Source organism: Archocentrus centrarchus, chromosome 12 (assembly GCF_007364275.1).
Source record: "Archocentrus centrarchus isolate MPI-CPG fArcCen1 chromosome 12, fArcCen1, whole genome shotgun sequence".
Classification (NCBI taxonomy): domain Eukaryota; kingdom Metazoa; phylum Chordata; class Actinopteri; order Cichliformes; family Cichlidae; genus Archocentrus; species Archocentrus centrarchus.
This window is the reverse complement of record NC_044357.1, coordinates 9,418,734-9,441,038: the sequence shown is the minus strand read 5'-3', so window position 1 is coordinate 9,441,038 and position 22,305 is coordinate 9,418,734. Positions and strand designations below refer to the sequence as shown.

Genomic DNA, 22,305 nt, shown 5'->3' with positions numbered 1-22,305 from the left:
AAAATAATACAAATTGAATGCTCAGAAGTGTCTCCGCTGAGGTGAAATGCTGTTTACTCGACTACAACAGTGTTTTGTTTTGTTTTTGTTTTGTTTTTGAGGAATAAATATAGCATACAGAAACGTATCATCTATGATAGAGCACTATAAAATCACCAGACCAGCGGGGAATTTAAGCTGAGTTTTCTCCTTTCGGGAGAAGTTTCGGTGCTCCTGTCAGTTCCATCAGGACACCGAGCACCATCCGTTTCTTTTCAATTTGATTCTCTGTGGCAACCGGTAAACACCGCAGTGCAGTCGGGAGGAGAGCGCTGCGTTCACGGGACATGGATAAATACGCCCCGAAATTTAGCAAAGTTCTGCTGACACCGGATCCACATTACATCCCGGGGTAAGTGTGCCTCTTCCGGCACTAGTTTTTTATATGCAGCTGCCAAATTTCTACAAGTTAGAGGAGCAGCGGTCTTACCCCAGTTTGATGTAATCAAATAACCAAACTGCTGTGACACCACCACAAACTGTCCTCAAATGTGAGCGTAGCTCTCATTAATTATCTCATAAGTTACACAATTAGTATGACTGAAAAAATATAATAGATGTAATAGGTTTATTTCTTAAGTTGTCTTAAAACTATGTAAAACTTGGGTATAAACACATGAATTCACTGTCATTTCATGTCATTTTTTAGTTTTAAACAAGTTTTTGACAGGCATTTATCTGTCTTTTATTTATCTGACATTTATCAAAAAATATGATAGAAAAGATTGGCTATTTTTTTTAAGTAAAATAAAATTAAATGAATACATAAGTTAAATTTAAAAATAAAATAAAATCAAAAACTACCAAATTGTAAGGGCAGTGCAAAAAAAGTTAACAGTGAACTTGACAAAAAGCCTGAGACACCTCAGACTTGACTAAAAGCAGGTGAAAATAGGTCTTTGTAACTTATTTAAAATTGTCAGCTGCTGGACAGTTTTCTCTGTGGGATGGCAGAGCCGTGGGGTCGTAACAGGGAATGCCTTTTCACCTTACATTTTTTACCATGGAGGGGCACACTGAGGAAGGATGGCCTGGAGTCAAAATATGGAGTTCAGGGATCTACGATATACTGTGGAGCTGATCCACAGAGAGCTTTAAAAACAAATCACCTTTTAAAAATCAATCCTTCTTCCTCACAGGTAGCCGGTGCAGCTGAGCTAACACAAGAGTGATGTGCTGCTCTTTCTTTGTACCAGTTAGAAGCCTTAGCAGCTGCAATTATATCATTTCTCCCCAAACCTAAGTCAGCATTTATTTTATTTTTTATTTTTTTTAGGTATGCTGGATATTGCCCACAGCTGAAGTTTAATATGGGGAAGGGCTATGGAAAGCTCACTGCCGAGCTGCTGACCAGCCCTGAGGTGATGCACTCCAAACAGCTGGTCCTCCACACAGGCTTCCCTGCCACAGATTCAGACACGTCTGTGAAAAGCATCCCTGACAGTAACCTGAGGATGATACCGGGATACACAGGTAGATGTCACACACACAGTCAGGGGAGGTCAGCTGAGTAATTTAACACCTCAGGGGTAATTATCTTATATTGATACGTGCATACCTACTAACTTTAATAATTTTAAATGTACAAGCTGTTCATTACTGTATTACAGTGTGAATTATATTTCAGTCAACATCATATGTAAAATCTACCAGTGTGCCTTTAAGTTTTCATGGCAAAATGAGACAAAATAATCGGTGTCCAAACTACTGAATTATTAAGCACCAGATTCCAGTTAGGTGGAACTGTTACAATCAGTACATCAAACAGCTGCATACAAGGAACCTAGCTAAAAAGATATGACAGTTACAGTATTACAGTAGGTGCATGACAAAGCTGTCTAGTTGCCATATAAGATATTGCAGCCAAGTGCAATAGTGGAGACTGAAACATTCAAGGATTCATTTTGCTTCTGTTGCATTCTCACACGATTTAGGGGAATTATTGTCACTGCCCTTGGTTTGGGTCTGAGGGCTTTATGTTCTGTCTTTCTTTTGGATGCTTAGTTAATAAAGTTCAGTCATGTTTGGTATTTTGAGTTTTAATTCTGGTGTTATTGAAACTTTAGTTCCTGTTTAACTTTCCTGTTATTCTCATGATGACCTTTACTTTGGTGGCATTAAACAGTTTATACTTTATGGGTTTTAGTGATGAGTTTAGATTTGTGATTTATTTATTCATTTGTTTTTGTTCTGGTTCCCATCTCATCTATTATTAATAGTAGTCAGTTTTTTGTTTGTGTCTCCTTTTGTCTTAACTCTGTGTTTATACCTTGGTTTATGCCTTGGTCCCTTCATGTTTTCTTGTCTCTAACATCTCGTTAATTGTTAGTATTCATGTCTGTGCGTTGGGTTCTTCATGTTTTACTTTGAAAATTAATTTTTGTCAGTTTTGCTTCCTGTCTGCCTTCCCTTGATTCACTGATTGTTTTTGCCTCTTTCCTGCTTCTCATATATATCCCGCTGTTGCCCTTTGACCTTGTTTAGTCATCTGTGAATGTTTGCCCGTGTGTACTCATTTTATCCTTTGTTACACATGTATGCATTTGGATCCTATAATATAGTTCTTACCTCAAAACCTAAAAATATTAGAAGAATATAAGATATTTCTCTCACCATGGTCACCTGAAGGTGAATGGATTCTCATCCATGCATCAGCAACATTGCCATGTTTATTATAAATAATAAACCAGACTTGGTCCAGACTTGGTGTCTCAAGTCTGGCCCAAGCACAACCAAAAACTGCATTGATGGGTAGACACCGCTAGAAATTTAAGTCATATAAACATTATTTATTTTTGTTTTTCCTGTTATAGGTTTCATTCCAAAATGTAAGAACTACTTTTCCTGCAGCTATTCTGACACATGTCTTAAAGCTCTGGCCGAGTTTGATCATGAAAAGCAAACGAGGCTCCAGCATCAATCAACAGACCTTCCAGTTATTGCCAGCTACTGGACTCAGAGAACTGAGGTAACGCCCTCACTCTCTCACTGCTGCCCTGACCTCCAAACACACAAACACACGATGATATGACACTCCTGAACAGGCTCGCTGTTCTTGAATCGTCCAGCTCCAGTTTCAGCTCGCTGTAATGTAATCCATCTTTAGAAAAGGAGAGAAGAGTTCAAGACGGCCTAGCGACAGATTTTCAGTAATGTTTCTGAGATTCACTTTTAGAGGAGTAAAAGGAAATATCAATATGACCATTTAGTGGCATAAATGGTCATATTGATATTACTGGGGTTAGGTTAATTGGCTAATCTAAATTGCCCATAGGTGTGAATGAGAGCATGAATGTGAGTGTGAAAGGTCGTCTGTCCCTCTGGCCCTGCAACAGGCTGGCGACCTGTTCAGGGTGTACCCTGCCTCTCACCCTATGACAGCTGGGATAGGCTCCAGCCCCCCCGCGACCCTTAACAGGATGTGCGGAAGCGAATGGATGGATGGATCTCAGAGTCATGCATGTCTTAATGTTTCTCTTTCACCTTTTGGCACAGAGACAAAAATTACCTCTAAGATCAACCAGTGACACAGTGATCACCTACAAATCCACGACACCCTTCAACCCCGCCGGAAAGCCATTGAACATGGATGATGATAACCCACAGAAGTACTATATGTCAGGTACAACACAGAGAATGGAAATACATTTTACACTTATTGTTTCCTGCAGTAAGATACTTGGTGCTGTGCAGGATATTGGTTGGTTTATAAGAGCTATTTACCTTTAGAGAAGCTCTGACACAAATATACAGGTCACAAAACCGAAACCATGAGCCAAAAGAAGCTAAAACACACACACACATATAACTGTACATTTGGGTGTGGGTTTGTCACACTTAGATCCTTTCATCTGGAAATATAGTTATTAAGTCATCCCAGTGACTCACACATTGGTGCCTTTTTTGCAGGATATACTGGACATGTGCCAAAATCTCACTTCCTAATTGGTAAAGGTTACCCCATCACCACCAATCAGGCACTGATCCAGTTTGGGAAGCAGCAGCACCTTGTGTCTAAAGATGAGCCAGGCAGTGACAGCAGTATGACTCCTCCCATGCCTGCTATCTGTCAGCCTAAGAGAGGTGTAGTGCCATCATTCACAGGACACATCCCAGGTCTGCAGCAACACAAAGCCTTATGATCAGCTAAATATTGAGTCTACCCATGTCTAACTCTACACCATCTTACAGGATACCGGTTCATGTGTGGACATTCCTTTGGTCAACTTTGCCAGAATGCACTGGAAAAGAGCAGCAAGTCATTAACATGCCACACAGCCCAATAAAATAGTCATTATCAATGTGATGAAGTTGTAAAATTAGTCAAATTTTTTTCACAACACGAGCAGTTAAATGCAAAACTCACAACAAAAAAAGACTACAGGTGAATACAGGTGACTATGTCAAGGTTTTATTAACAGGCTGATTGTCACTGGGCATTGGAGGAAGCATTCAGAGGAAGAGAGAAAATAAAGAAAGGAGGGAAAACATACCAGACCTCGTGTTATTTAATAAAAGACCCCCACCCCCCCATTTTCTTCCATCATATCTCACTACCAGTCAATCAAAGTATTCCTGACACACAGTTAAATACCTGAAATGTCCACAAGGTGGCTTATGTGTTTAACTTCACTGGAAGACCTGAAGACATGCTGCAGTATTAACCAAACAACTCTACACATTTAAAATTTCCATGCCAGAAAATCTCCAAAACAAACTCTGCACCTATAAAAACATCAAAGGGGAGAAAAACAGCTAAAGGAAGCTGAGAGATCCAATCAAGACGGGACCACCTTCTGTACGTTTTTTGACTCGACATGTATCTACAGTAAATCCATGCTGTGAATGTGCTGGGAAAAAAAAAGGCTAGTTACCAGGAATAAAACCATCACTGACAGTAAGTACAGGAGGCTGGTGTGTGTGGCTTATTTGGCACCGATATTTTTTTTCCCCATTAATAAAATGACAAAGCTATGCAGAGACAGAAGGTAACCATGAGAAATGGAAAGTTTTGGACCACGAGAATATCCAACAATCTACAGGAGAATTAATATTCACATCTTATGGTTGACATGTGGCGAGTATCATTATCACCTTATCATGGTTAGTCCATAACACACTGGCGCTTACTCATCAAACCATTTCCTGGAAAACACTTTGGGTTAGACAACTCTTCCTAAAAAAAAAAAATGGTGTAAAATGTAAACAAAAAAAATGAATGCAATAATATGCAAATCATTTAAAAGCTGTATTTGGCACAAAGACCATCAGATGTTTCAGATGATTTCAGATGTTGAAATGCTGCAGCGATATATTTTTTTAAACATATATGCTCAGATGGGATTTGATGCCAGTGGGTTTTTTTTTTCTCTTAAGATAACACAGGGATTTGTTTCCCTCTCTGTTACATCACGTCTTCTTTTAACATTCCCAAACATTTGGGAACAGAGCAGTTTCTTCATGCTTGTTTGATATAGGATTTCAGCTGCTTGACTGCTTGGGGCATCCGTTGTCATATGCTATATATTTACAGAACTCTTCCAGCTTCTACTACAGTGTAGGATGTGGTCAGACACTGTCTTGTTGAAATAAGTTCGATCTTCCTTGAATGAGGCTGCACACTGCCCCTCAAAGGCCCAGAGATCACCATTACCATCTTTACTATAGAAAGAGGCCTCTCTGTTTATTATCCAATCCTGTTTCACAAAGCCTTTTTTTTTTTTTTTTAACCTTACACAGTGTTCCCAGTCTGTGCCAGATGTTCTGAAAAGTGTTGTTGCCATTACTGGGTTGGACCCCCTTTTGATTTCAGAACCGCCTTCATTCTGTATGGCTCAGAGATTTTGGTTCGCATTGACACGACAACATCACAGATGCTGATTTTTCACATCCATGATGTGAATCATAAAGGGATGGACATAGTCAGCAGCAATACTCAGGTCAGCTGTGGCATTTAAATGATGCTCAGTTGGTACTAAGGGGCCCAAAATGTGCCAAGAAGATATCCCCAACACAATCACACCGCCGTAATGCCTTGAACTGTTGATACAAGGCAGGATGGATCCATGCTTTCATGCTGTTTATGACAAATTCTGACCCTACCATCTGAATGTCACAGCAGAAATTGAGACTCATCAGAGCAAGCAACATTTTTCCAGTCTTCTGTTGTCCAAATTTGGTGAGCCCGTGTGAACTGCAGCCTCAATGTCCTGTTCTTAGCTGACAGGAGTGGTCTTCTACTGCTGTACCCCAACAGCTTCAAGGTTTGATGCGTTGTGCATTCAGAGATGCTCTTCTTGGTTGTAGCAAATGTTTATTTGAGTTACTGTTGCCTTCCTGTCAGCTTGAAGCAGTACAGCCATGCTCCTCTGACCTCAACAAGGCAATTTCACCATTTAATTTCTCTGAGAAAATCCCAGGAGATCAGCAGTTTCTAATACTCAGAGCAGCCTGTCTGGTACCAAGACGCCACCTTCAAAGTCACTTAATTCACCTTTCTTCTCCATTCTGATCCTCGGTTTGATCTTCAGCAGGTTGTCTTGACCATGTCTAAATGCATTAAGTTGGTGTCACGTGATTAAATTTGCATCAAAAAGCAGCCAAACAGGTGTAGCTTATGAAGTGAGTGCATATACAACTCCAATTTTAAAAGGTGGCATCAAATTAAATAACTAGATGGAGAGCTGTTATTGCTACTGCTGTTACTGGGTCTTTTCCTCTCATTCATAACTCCATGAACATGAATACTAATAACTACCTTATTTCTGCATATATCCGTAACTAATTTATACAATGACAAATTATGAGTCTGATGTGAAGATCTCCCACTCAATCGAGAATAATTTTTGCTACACTTTGTGATGCTACAGGCACACCTGTTCACAGAGCTAATTTCAGTTTTAATGGAATGACGTGGTGATAAGCTGACACGCTGATGATAATGATTCCCCCTGCAGAGGGTTTAGTTTTCAGCAGTCCTTGTCTCTTTGAGCGCCTCCCAACTTCATGGACCTGATGGATTGAGCCAACAGTCCGAGCTGTGATCTGTCCAAATGTAGCCACTGTGATGGTCGTCTGTGCCTTTAAAGCAAATGATACAGAGATAACGCTCATGAGTAGAGTAATACATCGTCTGGATCCCATCCTCACAAAGAAAAAAAAAAAGCAACTACTCAGGATTAATATTCTGAAAACCAAACAACACAACCCGTACTTGATGTTATCACTCATTCACTTCTTACTTTCTGGTTTGTGCTCCCATGTGACTCTGTGAAATTGCTCCCGGTCTGGCAGAAGCATCAGTCGCTCCAAACAGTTTGGCCCAGCGCAGCCCCCCCTGACAAGGACTTTCTGCCTGCGTGATAGTTGATGGATTTGGAGTGCCACAGTCTTTTTCCACTCTTGTTTCTTCTGTCTTGCTTTCCATGCTTATTTGAGACCAAGTATCTGCATGATTTTGACTACGGTCCTCCAGTCCAACCACATCATCCACAGGGTCAGTCTCCTTAGGACACCACTCAGGAATAGGGGCCAACACTGGACTCCTGTTGGTCTGCATACAACCACGTTGTTGCTTGTAACAATTTGAATTCTGAGAGCTGAGAGACTCTTGGTGGTGCAAATCAATCTGGTGTGAAACCTGACTGCAGTAGCTGCTGTCTTCCTTCTTGTCGGCTTGCAGTCTTGGCCAGCTGGTTACTAAAAGCGCTGAGCACGGTTGAGGTGGCGAGAGAGCCTGCTCTTCTGAACACAGCTGTCTGTGACGTAACAGTCGGGGCTCCAGAAGCAAGTTGAGGTCAAAGGGCAAAACAGAGAGTGGCTGCAGGAGAAGCAGCAGCTCCTGAAACAATGGCTGACACCGACCCAGGGACATGGACAGGAAGCCCCATGAATGGTAGTAGGCTGTCACAACATCTATGAAGACATTAATTGGTGTGAACACACACACAGATCTAACCATATGCAATATTCTGACAGCTTAAGTTCAGTTTGGACTAGAGCTTTTAAAGGGGACCTACAGTATTATGCTTTACCTTATTTACTGTTGGACACTCGTATCTGCTGTGCCTGAAGTTTCAAATAATAAGGTATACATAGTCTCTGTGTGCCAAAGGTTCAGGCTTCAGACAGCTCATTTGGAAACAGCAAATTTCCAGCTCCACTCTCTTTCCTTAGCATCTAAAGTTCGCTCGTGTGCCATGGATACTACTGTGAGCCTTTTGTTAAACTAGAGATTATGTTATTTCAGCATTCACTGCAATCCATTTAGTTGTTTAGCTCTCTGAATGTCAGCAAAAGTGGTGCACAAGCTGAGCTATGACTCCCTAGTGAGGCAGAAATAAAGTACTATAAATTGCCCATGCACTCACCTTTTTGGCTCTGAAGGTGACTGAGCCAGAACTCCAAAGCTCTCAAGCTGTAAGAGGAGAAATAACCAAGAGAACATTAATGATTTATGTTGTTCATACATGTTTATTTGGCTCATTAGTAAGATCAAAGGTACTTACTTAAGCAAGCCCATGATGAAAGCTCTCAGTTTCATGCAGTGGCTGGTGAGCTGGGTACAGCGTCTGATTTTGGAGACTAGACTGTGAAGAACCTTAGTGGATGGACCTGCAGCAGAATAAAACAGATCAAAGAACACAGAACCAAGAACAGCATCTAGTCCTGCTTGGGCAAACTGATGTAGAAGTGCATTTATGACAGTATGACACCCCAGCCTACCGATCCTAGTAGAAGTTTCGACCACACTCCAGGAGTGGTTGCGGCGCTGACCAATTATAAAATCCAGTTTGTGATCCCTAAGACCGTCCTCTAAAATATTCTGGATCGTTGGGCACAAGTGTTCCAGGACCAGACCAGCGATTGTGGGACTGCAAGAACTGTTTCCTAGACGCATCTGTGCCAGAGGACATGTTATACATTATATTTCCTGCTGATACAAGTTATCCGACTCCTTTCCTAGAATAAAAGTCATAACAGCTGGCCACTTTTTCAGTGTGAAGCACCATTCACGATGCTAAGTTCAGCAAAATACCTTTTCTTCAGGATCTCTGCTGCTGCCAAAATGAGCCATGATCAAATCCACTGCCCTGCTCACAGACCTCAGCAAACCTGGAGACAAACACTTTGTTAGGTACACCTCTTTGACTACTTGTCAGCACAGCTATCTGATCACCCAGTGACATGGCAGATACTCAGTGCATTTGGACATGTGAACATGGTCAGCATCAGTAACTCAAATAGCTACTTATTACAACCAAGGTATGCAGAACCCAAACACATCAACACACCATGCCACAAAGCTCAGATCCCCTCAAACTGGCTTCTTGAACATGACAGCGAGTTCACTGTACTCAAATGGCCTCCACAGTCACCAGATCTCAATCCTCTAGAGCACCTTTGGGATGTGGTGGAACAGGAGATTCCCATCAAGGATGTGCAGCTGACAGATCAGCAGCATCAGTGTGATGCTATCATGTTAATGTGTCAATATCCCTCAACTTGCTGGATCTATCTATGCCAGGAAGGATTAAAGGCGGTTCTGAAGGCAAAAGGGGGTCTAACTTGGTACTAGCAAGCTGTAACTAATAATGTGGCCAGTGAGTGCATTTCTGTAAGCTAAGGATTCTGGCAGCATTTATGAAAGTGGAATTTAAAAAGCTTTGAGTAATCTCATGTTTGCAGCTAATAATAAATTTACCCTGCCTCTCGTCATAGGATAGCTGGGATAGGCTCCACCATGGATGGATTTTTCCCCCATCGTTTCAGTCCTCAATTTTATATTTTATATTGGCCAATTGTTTCCCCTCCAGTGTAACTGGTTTGTCACATGACTGTCCCTATCGTCTTCTAACTGTTAAATGAAACTCTGGTGATGGGTAATTCTAACTTGTTTTTGGTTCAGCTTGCTTGAGGACTTTCCTCGTATTATCAGGTTAAAATTATGATACCACAGCTTGTGCTTCAAGAAAATCTTCCCTTCACTAACTGGGTCAATACACAGTCATATGAGAAGAGGGTTTCAGGGTTCATTATCATATTTCAGGAATGCAAATGTCGAGGGGAACTGAAGATGAAAGAGTCAGTTTTCCATTTCAGCAGCAATCCTCAATGACTTGCTTTACCCTGTCTCTCTTCATCTCTCACACTGGCTAGCCTCTGCAAATGTCACAGTAAATTCTTTATGCATATTGATGCTGCCTGCAGTGCTGCACCACACCAACTCTTTGCTGTTGTGCAAATGCCTCCGTTATTAATAATCACTACCTTATTTCAAAAGGTTTACATTTATCTAATTACATTTACACCAAGTGGTTTATATAATGGCACTAAACCAAAGTGATTGTGTGTGATATGAATCATTAACACCATTTCTGCTGCATCCTTCTCTCTTTCGTCCTACAGTCGCACACACATAGGCTACAGAGCGGAGGGCTCAGCCAATCCTGTGCTGGGAGAGTTAAAAATAGGTCATGTTTGAGAGGAACCCCCTTCAGGGTATTCAAAGCACTGCTGCAGCACAGTGAGTTTTTATTGCTGCTCTTAACAGCTCATCACTGGCTAGACAATCCAAACTAAGAGGAATCCAGTCACCTTTACTACATTCCAAACCCAATTTATTGACAGTATTTAACATCATTAATCAGCCATTAATTGAGGCTCACCTCTCCTCTGAAGATGGCTGATAGACATAGACTCATAAGATGCATCAGGTGAGAGGTTGAATTCTGTAGGCGGCCTGTCACTCAGGATTAGAGACTCACTGTGATGACTCTGATTTGGCTTCAAGCTGTGTCCAGCAGAGTCCTGGATTTGCAACCCTGAAGCAGCCAAGGAGAGGAGAGAACTCAAAGAGGAGAGAGGAGCCATGGAGCAGAGGGCAGCTTTAAAACTAGTGTGAAAAAAGCCAGAGTCAGCTGCAGGTGCAGCTCCACACTGTGGGAACTTTTCCTGCGGTAGAGAGGTTGCGGATGGAGAAAGGGACACCTGCAGGTTTGGGTGGTGGGTGTCAGTGGTTAGGGTTAAAGTGGGTGGTGTTTGAGAGAATATTGAATGGTAGGTGGTGTAGTTCAGGGAATGATTGGCACTTTTAGGCTCACCACTCACATGGCTTTGCTCAGAGGTGAGACTGATCAAGTCCCGGTAGGTGGGAATCCTAACAAGATTGGATTGATTTGGAGTGGAGAAAAGATTGAGGAAATTGTTACCCTGAGTTCTGCCTGAGTGTGGGCTTGCTTTATCTTGTTCGTGAACCTCTGTGGGATGACTAATATGATGTGAATCCAGGCTGCTTTTTGATGTGCATTGACCGGGGCAGCTTTGGGGTTCACTCAACTGACTCCATGAATGTGTCTGGATGAAGCACTCTGGGCTTGGTGTGCAGGTGGAGCAGGTATCAGAGGTGGAAGGAGCTTCTAGGAAGATGGAGCAGTGGTTATCCATTGGTGATGTGTGAATATCAGAAAAACTTTGGCTTTTACCCTTTAAGTTAAAGCCTGGCTGGGTATTACTAGTCTTGCTGCTCTTTTTATTTAGATACTGTTCCAGAAGACAGCTGAGAGGCTGGGCCGGGGGCTGCGGTTTTCCTGCAGGAACCAGAACGAAGGGCTGGATAGGCAGTGAGGTTGGCCTCTGGGCTTTACTATAGCGCACCACTTCTGGACTTACTCCTAAGAAGGAGATGCAAGATACAAAATGTTTCCACTCTAAATCACAGACAACAAAGGAAAAGAAGTTTAATTTCTCTGCTAGTCATTGCCTTACCCCTCTCAGTTGCACAAGGACTGTTGTGCTCCTGGTCCTGTGTCACAGATGGCTGTGTGGTTGCCACTCTTGCATCTTGGCATTTACTACTATGTGGGCCACACTGGCTGGGGCACAGTGAGCAAGGCTTGTGTGAGAGGTTCTGGATACCATCTGCATATTTCTTTCTGCAGAGGGTTTTGTCAGTGGAGGTGGTGGCAACCTGGTAATCTTGGATCTGAAAATTACTACATTCAAATCGAGCACACTTCTCCTTTTGTTGACTCTCTTTCTCCTGATGGAGATAGAAAAAGCAAGGAAAAACCACTTAGGTTTACATGCCCAAACCATATATATTTTCACAGAAGCCATTGGTGACACATATTTTTTTAACCAAAACAGAGAGTTCTGTTTCTAAGTTGTAACTGATAAATATTCTATACAATGTTATAAACTAGCAATAAATACTCATGTTTTCCATGGTTTGCCATTAATTCTGCAGGTGTTTCAGTGACAATAATCCAGTCTATAAATGCTGTTTCCAAAAGGTGGTCAAATGGTTAAAAGGAAGCATGATGGGCAGCAGGAAAGTGCACTGCTCTTATACAAGTTGTGTAGCTGATATATAAAATGCATCTAATTTAGTTGTGACATTTGCCATTTCTTCTATTTGCAGATCCCATTAAAACAATGTATCTAAAAGCAGTAGTTCTAAATCTTGTTTGATCATCTAATTCAGTGCTCAGTATGACAGCTTTTTTACCTTATTGATGTCATTGTGCTGTCCTTCTTTCTTCTGATCAAGAGTGAGAAGGAAGGGGCTGCTTCTGCTCTGACCCTCGGGGCAGCTGGTGGCGCTGGACCAGGCTGGGCTGGGTGACTGGGAAGAGAGGTCACAAGTCACAAGCTTGTAGTACTTCTGGTTGGTCCCCATGGCCAGCGTGGCCTGGCTTTGAAGACAAGCAGTCAGGTCCGACACCTCCAGAGAGGAGAGACCCGGGGGTAGCTGCTCTAGTGAGTACAGATTGCAGTTAGAGTCGAGGCCTTGAGGGGACCAGTGGGAAGCAGAGAGCATCATGCCGACCTCCTCTTTTGGGGGAGAGTAAACCATCATGCTATCAAGGTGGACTTCCTTGGTCTGACTTTGGGGAACAGGTTGGAGGTTGAGGAATACAGATCCGTCTGATGACTCAGATGGGTGAACTGCAGGACTGCTGAGATCATGAGGTGTGGCAGGATTGTTGCTTTTGTCATACATTGTGCAGAAGTTAACCAAGACGCCATCAGAACTGTTACAGGAAGAGTCACTGACATACTCTGTGTGGCTGTTGGAAAGCAGCTCTGGGGAACATTTGCGTTGGCTGTGGAGGCAGCAGGACATGTTATCCTGCAGTCTGTCAGAGTCCTGCTCCAAATAAGCCATCATCGCGATGCCAGATCTGCTCATGTGACAGCACTGGCATTCAGGTGGCAGGGAGTCCATCTGGTTAGACTGGTTAGAGAGCCATTCTTGATCGCTCTCACTAACCAGAATAGTTCCTTCATTGCCCCATTCACTGTCCAGGTTCCCATGAGGCATTGTATAATTTGGGGCGCCATTACTTAGGGGCCAGTTGGAATTTCCATGCAACACAAACGATGAGTCCTCGTGATATCTGTGCAGATTATCTCCATCACTGTCTTCATCCTCCTCATCCTCATTTAGCTCTGTACAGGGAAGGAATGAGTTGTGTGACCGCAGAGTGCCTCTAACCCCAGAGTTTTCCTTCTTCTGATGGGAACTCGTTTCTTCAGGTGAAGAGGTGGAGTCGTACCTCCAGCTGCTGTCGCTGGCTCCCTCCTCCTCTGCCCGGTCCTCGTTGAGACTGCTGTAGCTGCTGGAAAAATGTCTCCGGTCACCAGTGAAGGCATGGTCTCGGTTGAGCGACTCTTGCTCTGGGAGGGACACGGCCCGAGTCAGGCCCGCTGAGCACAGCCGGCCGGACCTCTTGGCAGAGGTGCACAGGGCCTGGACAGGAAGTTGCCAAGTAGAAAGCTGCACGACGGGGAAGTGGCAGGCTATCAAGGTGTCCCCTGAGAGACTGGATGCTCCAATCATACTGCTGGATAAGCCTGGACAATGGAAGTGGTCTCCATGTTCCTACAATTTAATCCTGAAAGAGTAATGTAGAACAGATTCCATTTTAGGGATTCTGCAGAAATGTATTCAGAGTTATGCAACAGCTTGTACAAGAGAAGATCAAATCAGTACAAAGTACACCACAGTATGGTACACTCAGCCTTAAAAAATATAAAATAAATATTTGCTGTCGACATTCGCATGAGAATTTGTTTATTACTGCAGATATGCTTCTCATTTTTTCTGTTTTCTGACCTCAGTCATCACAGTGAAATACTGAGTGTGTACAATTTATCCAGTGGATTTTCAAAATACATATGCAGCTCAGGGGCCTATTTACAAAAATTAGTGATTAATAAAAAAAAGAAAATGCATCTTCTAATCTGGAGCAAAAGAAAAAAGATAAAAACCTAAAACACATCTACTGCTGTCACAGCCTTCTCCCTCAATTTACCCCACCAGTCCTCCCATCTAAGTCTGCTTCTAGCAGCCTACACTCCATAATTCAGTCAACCATAACAAACTCCTCCTCTCTCAGCCGGGGCCAACCACAATCTCTCACAATCATCCGGCTGCTCTGTAACTAGGGCAGCTGCACTGCAGAGATGCTCCGCTGGCAGTCCTAAGAGTAAATACACTTTCAAATCAGTTTAGTTAATTCAAAGTGTTCCAACCATGTTCATATGCAGTGCTGCTGGACTTTACACGCACTCAGCTTCAAAACACACGAGTAGAACAGCAATGGTCATCCCCCCTTTATGCAATAAAATAATGAGAACAAGGCAAAAAGATAAATACAAGGTATGTGCAAACTACTCATAAAAAATTTATACAATGGTGAGTGCTAATGACGTGCAGTCACAGAAGAAAAGCATTAGTGTTGGTGCCGTTTTATGAATTTAAATGAGACTGAAATTGATGTTTCAGGTTTATGAACAACTGAAGTAGCTCCTTGAAGATAAAACAAGCATCAGGCTCCAACAGCCCCTGTGATAACCACTTCAAAATAAAAGAATCAGATTCTGCTAACCCACGTTATCTCAGTCAATAGTGGAGATTATGTTGATGGATGAGAAGCTACGATTACCGCCTTGTGGTTATATGCTTTCAACAACCCATAAAGTCAGCAGTTTATATCTCTGTCTGTCCTGACTCATATAACACATGCAGTGAAAAGTTTGAGGGAATTTAATATGCCGGCACCAAATTACTATTTCAGGATAATCCAACCAAATGTGAAATATGTTCACAACCTCCCCTTCTGTTCCTGAGTGACCACCTAACTCGTCACTCCTGAGATATTATTGCCTTTACAAGAATGGCCCCCATGTGAGGTCATAGTGACCTTTAATTACCAAAAACTGGTTCTGCCCTGAGTCCAAGTGAATGTTTGTACCAAATTTGAAGAAATTTCATGGAGATGTTAATATGCAGGGGCAATTTGTGTTGTCAGTCTTTGCAGTTGTGCATCTGATCAAAAGCAGATCCAGAAAAGCTGCAAGACAACACAACTAGGCCAAACTTCTTTAGTACCCTAATTTAAAAATATGAAAAAGTGAGAATTTTAGAATTTTATTTGAACAAATATCTTAATCATATGCACTGCTTGAAAAGTGTTATATAACAAAAAGCTTGACTGATTGATTTATTTTCAGCATGCTGACAAAAATTTTGATACTATATGTCTATTCCAAGTCAAGAATGTATAGATATGAGGGCGCTGTTTTACATTTAAATGTGTAACGTGTTGTTGATTATTGCCATTAAGCATTTTTTTCCCGTATTTGAAATTTGATTGCACATGTTCACAGAAAACAAGCACTTGTTTTATGGCTCAAACTCAGATACAGGCTTTAACTCAGAGGTTTCAAACTCAACTTAGCCACAGTCGAAATTTTTAAACAGCTGACACCATAAGCCCAGGTCAAAGACACCCTTCACCCAACTCCAGACAACGGGGGGGTATTATTTCTTGTTAAAATATTTTTATTTAATGAGTGCTCTATTGACAAAACCTGAAAAACAACCTGAGATAGGTGCACACACAGGAAGCCCAGTAAAAGGCACAAAACCTTCATGTACTGAGATTTTGTAACTGAACACTATATTATATCGTCTCTATGATTCAAGCAATTTGTTTATATCTAGAAATGTTTTTAATTTTCATTCATTCCATTTTCCCTCCTGCGTAATCCTACCATCACCATCAATTTATACACTTTTGAAAATCATCCAGTGGGACGGATTGGATGGATTTTGGGGGGACTGGTTCTGGCCTAAAATTCACTTAGGTTACCAAAATAACAGCTGCAAGACAACAGTATTCATAATAGAATGTTACACAGTATTACTATAGCTTTACAATTATTATAACTCAGGTAATATAATATATAAATTTCACTTTCAATACAACACCATTATATAGTGTAGTTATCTTTGATTAAAGCACATTTTGTAAATTTCAGTACTTGCGTGGGTTATTCCATATAATATGACACATAATCATGAGTCTGGTAATCGTTTTTGTTATGATTATATTTTAGTCCACGATACATTTCACACTTCACTGGTTTGAAATACACCTGGTTTTGAAACACCTCCCATTAGTTTTCTGAAACTACAGTTAGATCAATAATTTCTTGGAAAAAAAGACACAATTTTTTGTAGTTTTGTCTCTGTACACCACGCTGCATTTTAAATGAAATAATCAATAAAGTGCAAATTCTCAGCTTTAGTCCAAGGGGTTTGACAAAAGCATTGCATTAACTGTTGAGTAAATGCAGTCATTTTTATATTCAAAGAGGCTCAAAGGTATTTTGACAAATGACTGGCAGGTAGTTTCATGGCCAGGTGAGGCTTGTTTCCTTGTTATATCATGATGAATGTTGATTTTGTATCTTTTTACTTATACTGATGCAAAGAGCTATCAGGGTAAGTGACAAATGCTGAAAAAACACAAGACTTTCAGGGACAAAGCAAAACCTTTAGGAGTGACTGGCACTTTCTTAAAAAGATCAGCAACATCAAAAATGCCTAAAAGACAACAGAAGGCAACTTAAGTCCACAATGACAGAAATATTTCCATGATTAAGAAAAACAACTTCACAACATCTGACCAACATCTGAGAGGTAGAAGTATCATTGTCAAAGTGTGCAATCAAGAGATGCCTTTATGAATGTAAATACAGAGGGTTTACTACTTCACTCTCACTGGTTACACTCAAGAATGAGAAGGCCATATTAGCCAGAAAAGGTCTAAAACAGCCTACACAGTTATGGAAAGAATACTGTGAACAAATGAAACCAAAATGAACTTGTACCAGAATGATGGGAAGAGAAAAGTATGGAGAAGGAGAGAAACAGCTCGTGATCCAAAGCATAACACATTATCTCTCAAATATGGTGGAGGCAGTTGTGCTAATTATAGGCCAATCTACAACCTTAATTTTCTCTCAAAAATCCTTGAAAGAATTGTTGTAAAAGAGCTAATTGATCAGCTGCAGAGGAATGATTTGTTTGAAGAGTTTAGTGAGGTTTCAGAATTCATCACTGTACAGAAACAGCATTAGTGAAGGTTATAAACGATCTTCTCATGGCCTCTGACTGTGGACTCATCGCTGTGCTTGTCCTGTTGGTCATCAGTGCAGCTTTTGATACTGCTGACCATAATATTTTATTACAGAGGTTAGATTAGAGCATGCCATAGGTATTAAATGTACTGCACTGCAGTGGTTTGAATCATATTTATCTAATAGACTGCAATTTATTCAAGTAAATGGGGAGTCTTCTTCACACACTAAGGTTAATTATGGAGTTCCACAGGGTTCTGTGCTAGAACCAGTTCTATTTACATTATACATACTTCCCTTAGGCAGTCGTCATTTTTGACCAGGATATGTCCTTCACTGCTGACAGGGACAAGAAAGAAAGAGCAGATTTCTCCCATATTGACTTCTCTACATTGGCTCCCTGTTAAATCCAGAATAGAATTTAAAATCCTTCTTCTTATATATAAGGCCTTGAATAATCAGGTCCTATCTTATCTCAAAGACCTTATAGTACCATATAACTACAATAGAGCACTTTGCTCTCAGACTGCTGGCTTACTTGTGGTTCCTCGGATACTTAAGAGTAGAATGGGAGGCAGAGCCTTCAGCTTTCAGGCCCCTCTTCTGTGAAACCAGTTCCAAGTTCGGGTTCAGGAGACAGACACCTCTCTATTTTTAAGATTAGGTTTAAAACTTTCCTTTTTGATAAAGCTTACAGTTAGGCCAGGATCAGGTGACCCTGAACCATCTCTTATTTATGCTGCAATAGGCCTAGGCTGCTGGGGGGTTCCTATGATGTACTGAGCATTCCTTTTTCATTCACCTCTTTTAACTCTGTTTATACACCACTGCATTTAATCTCCCTGAGCTTGGTTCTGCTGGAGGTTCTTTCTATTAAAAGGGAGCTTTTCCTTCCCACTGTTTGCAAGTGCTTGCTCATAGAGAGTTGTTTTGGTTGTTGGGTCTTTACCTTACAATAAAAAGCGCCTTGAGGCAACTGTTTGTTGTGATTTGGTGCTATGAATTGAATATTTTGGCATGGGCATGTTTGCCAGTGGCACTGGGTTACTGGTGTTTATTGATGATGTGACTGCTGATACAAATAGCAGGAATAGTTTTCTGATTTTATTTTGTTCAATTTTTGCAGTCTTGCTCATGAGTGATGGAAGAATAGAGTGTGGGATTGACAGGCAGATTGGGGCTGCGTCTGCACTGATGCGGATGTCATGGCGAAGAGGGAGCCGAGCGTGAAAGCAAAGCAGTCAATTTACCGGTCAATCTACGTCCCTACCCTCATCTGTGGTCATGAGCTTTGATCGTGACTACAAGCGAGAGAAATGAGCTTCCTCTGAAGGGTGGCTGGCCTCCCTCTTAGAGATAGGGTGAGGGGTGCAGCCACTCAGGAGGGGCTCAAAATAGAGCCGCTGCTCCTCCACATCGAAAGGAGACGGTTCTGACTGACATCTGACTGGGATGCCTGATGGATGGATGGATGGATGGATGGATGGATGGATGGATGGATGGATGGATGGATGGATGGATGGATTTTTTTCAGATCATTTCTGGTTCTTCAGATAAGTGGACATTGCACTTTCATAATGATTCATTTACAAATGACAGATTTACCTCTGCCCAATTCCACAACAGTCTCGTCCATAGGCCATCATTCCCTCGTGGTCTTGCAACATGCAAGATATTATAGCTGGCTGTTTTGATATCAGTGTCAACAGCTATACTGAACACCATGATATTTATAAATTTCAGTCCAAGCATGCTTGGTTGAGGATCTCAGAATCCAAAAGAACTCCTGATTTGTAATAGGTCACATCTACAGTATAGACCAAGCATCAGTATTTCAAAGCTCAGCACATAGTGCTTCTAACTTCTGTCTTCCTTGTGACTAAATTAGTTATCCTTAAAAATTAAACTATTTTATGTTTTCATATACAAAATGTTTTTCATCATTTACAGAAACATTTTGCTCATGATATTAAAGTGCCTCCGTAATACTAATCAACAAATTCATTTTTTTAGTTAAGTGAGCAACATTTTAGTACCCTTAGTGAATTTCAGTCCATTATTCTAGTTTGTCACTAAGCCAAAGTGATCTCAGATACTTCAGGGGGGCCACTTTGCAGTGTGTCCTGAATCACCTTGTTGCATTTATTTTCAGCATTATAGTTCCACAGGAAAGTAGGCCAGAACCACAGACTACTTGTCTGCAACAACATCACTGCAAAGTGGATATGACTCTTGCGCCTTATCTTTGCTGGTCCTCCTCCTAACTTGCAACACAAAAATCTATGCCAAACAAACCCGTCGTCTGCGTGCTGGAGCACAGTGAAATGGTTCTGATTAACTGAACTGCTTCTCTGGAAATGTCTGTCAGGTCAAGTCAGCCATCAGCCTGAAGGATGGGAGTCGTGGTTATGTGAGAGCAAAGAGGCCAAGTGCAGTGCTTGATCACAGACGCAGATCATGATGCTGCTCGTTATGAGTGTTGATGCTGTGTAACGAGACAGCATCATGACCGCTCATAGTGGTCTGTAGTTATGTGAAGGGAAAGTTTCATGCGGTTCAGAATCAGAGATGATGTCTGACCTAAATCGTACCTTGTGCCCAGGTATTTATATGTTTACATGATGAAAGGAAACATTCAAAGTGGGTTAAGTAGGACATTTTAGACAACATACAAATGCAGACAAATACAGTGCACACAGACATGCCCAGAGGAACAAAACTTCCATAACAAAGGCAGCATCTTGAAGTAGAAAACCAAATATATATAATAATGCAAAGTGACCAAATATGAGAATCATGACCGAGCTGAATCACTGAAAGGCAACGCAGCTAAAGCGCAAAATGCATTCAAAGTAACACCTACTTGAAAACAGTCGTCAGTTAAAGGTGATCTCCATCCTCGCAGGTGCCTCATTTGGGCTGCGGTTTGGTCCAAAAATATGCACTTTTATTTAAAAAAAAAAAAAAAAAAAAAAGGACGCTAATAATCGACGCACCATAGCGGTCAAAGGCGCATTATAAAGATAACGTTTTTATCTATACGAGCTGATATCTCCGGGTAAAACCTGTGATTTATCCGCTAATTTACAACTATTGATAAAACACTGGGTAATATGAAACCGCTCCGACATTGAAGTCCCGGACAGACACCGCGGCCCCCACGCCGCCGATTCACCTCCGTTCAGACCGGTTGGGGTGATGCGTCACGACGACTTTAGCCAATGAAGAGAGAAGTTCCTGCTACTCAAGTATCCAAGACAGCCGGTGGGAAACAAGTAAAGCCTGTAAATACATTTTTAGGAGAACGATAAAATAAGCATCACGTGTAAGCGTTCAACTTATAGCACAAGGTCAGTGTCCAAAATGATGAATAAATAAATAAATCATGTGGTTCATATTATTGCTGACATTTCTTTTTCTTATTTCTAGCTTTGAATTATTATTATTATAATTATTATTATCATTTAATTTTCACTATCTAGAAAAAGGGATGAATATAATCCGCGCTCATAACAATTTTGGAAACGGACGTACTGCTGCAAAGTGGAAATGCGTAAACAATGACGGGATGATGCATAAAGTCTCAAAACTCCTATAAAATGTTCCCGTAGTTAGTAGACAGCAGGCCTACACGTCAAATGTGCTGGTGCCATATTCATTTCTTAAACAGCCCCAGCGCGCCCTCCAGTGGTGAAACTGAGGATTTGGACTTCAGCTCTCGGTGCCTTCAGTTCATATTACCATGCGGTCGCCACCTCTAAAAGAAACACGTTTTCACTCCTTACTCGTCACATATGGACGCTTCCCTCAAAGGTCTCTCAGATCGGCTGACCACTTACTTCTTGCTGTCCCCAAGTCGAGACTGAAACACCGGAGTGACCGAGGTTTTGCTGCGATGACCCCGAAACACAGTTGCTCCTAGATGTTATGCTGGCCCCAACACTAGAGGTTTTTAAGTCGCCCTTAAAAACATATCTTTTCTCTAAGGCCTTTTTTAAAAATCTTTTCCTTTTTGTTTATTATCTGTGTTGTATTTTATTGCTGTCTTTTTTTCTGGAAAGCACTTTGTTCAACCATGTTGTCTTCTTTAAAGTGCGTTATAAATAAAGTTGGACCGGATTGGGGTAAAGAATTATATTTAGGTCAAAAGTCACGCACGCGAAAAAATAAATAATCCCCGCAAATAATGTCATTCCGCGAGTGCAGGTATTCATTCTATGGCAAGCCGATTGGCTTTGGAAATCACAGGTCTATAGTATAATATAATACAGCGACTAGCTGTATCTTTAAGGAGCTGCGTGCTCCCGCGGACCGCGTGAACGCGGGGCAGCCGTAGCTTTAAGGAGTTGCGCGTTCCAGCGGCACGCAATCAATTTCTGGCAGCCGATCACTTTTTGGCACAACACCGGCCTTTAAGGTGTGGCGGATAAATACGTCAAAATAAATGACATGACCATAATCAAAAGTGTGATATTTTCTAAGTATAATAATAAATATAAATCCACTGTGTATTCGCATGCAACTCTATCAGCAGCGTCCTCGTAACATCGCGCCACAGCATGAATAGCATGCTCTCTGCCCACAGCGCTCTCTAATCACCATGGTAACGTTTAAACATGCCTTTAAATTAAGATACACAGATTCGCCCAATAGTCACCACAGTGACGTCATCTGAGAGCCGGAGCGCTGAAATACAACAACGGGCAGTTGAGGCAGCCATCAGAGCAGTTGTTACACGTTGTTGTGATGCTATTGCTAGATATTTCATTTAATTTTTGATGTTCGCATTGAGGAAGACAGTTACAAATAATCAAAAAAACAAATTTGAATAGA

At 41.5% G+C, this 22,305-nt stretch overlaps 2 protein-coding genes across 2 annotated transcripts; one reads left to right on the top strand and one right to left on the bottom strand.

Moving 5' to 3' along the window:
* Nucleotides 1–311: 311 nt before the first annotated feature.
* Nucleotides 312–4,383, top strand: cimip2b (ciliary microtubule inner protein 2B). The gene is made up of 6 exons (XM_030743297.1): nucleotides 312–391; nucleotides 1,316–1,512; nucleotides 2,853–3,007; nucleotides 3,535–3,661; nucleotides 3,949–4,155; nucleotides 4,231–4,383. The coding sequence occupies exons 1-6, from the start codon at nucleotides 327–329 to the stop codon at nucleotides 4,323–4,325; spliced, it is 846 nt and encodes a 281-aa protein (XP_030599157.1). The 5' UTR covers nucleotides 312–326; the 3' UTR covers nucleotides 4,326–4,383.
* Nucleotides 4,384–4,467: 84 nt separating this feature from the next.
* LOC115789784 (iporin) lies at nucleotides 4,468–20,602 on the bottom strand. Its single transcript, XM_030743296.1, has 10 exons — nucleotides 20,336–20,602; nucleotides 12,548–13,937; nucleotides 11,806–12,079; nucleotides 10,707–11,711; nucleotides 9,077–9,153; nucleotides 8,764–8,938; nucleotides 8,547–8,652; nucleotides 8,409–8,455; nucleotides 7,281–7,953; nucleotides 4,468–7,119 (listed from the first exon to the last, which is right to left on the bottom strand). Exons 2-10 carry the CDS (start codon nucleotides 13,880–13,882, stop codon nucleotides 7,008–7,010), a joined length of 3,804 nt encoding a protein of 1,267 aa, XP_030599156.1. The 5' UTR covers nucleotides 13,883–13,937; nucleotides 20,336–20,602; the 3' UTR covers nucleotides 4,468–7,007.
* Nucleotides 20,603–22,305: the final 1,703 nt, after the last annotated feature.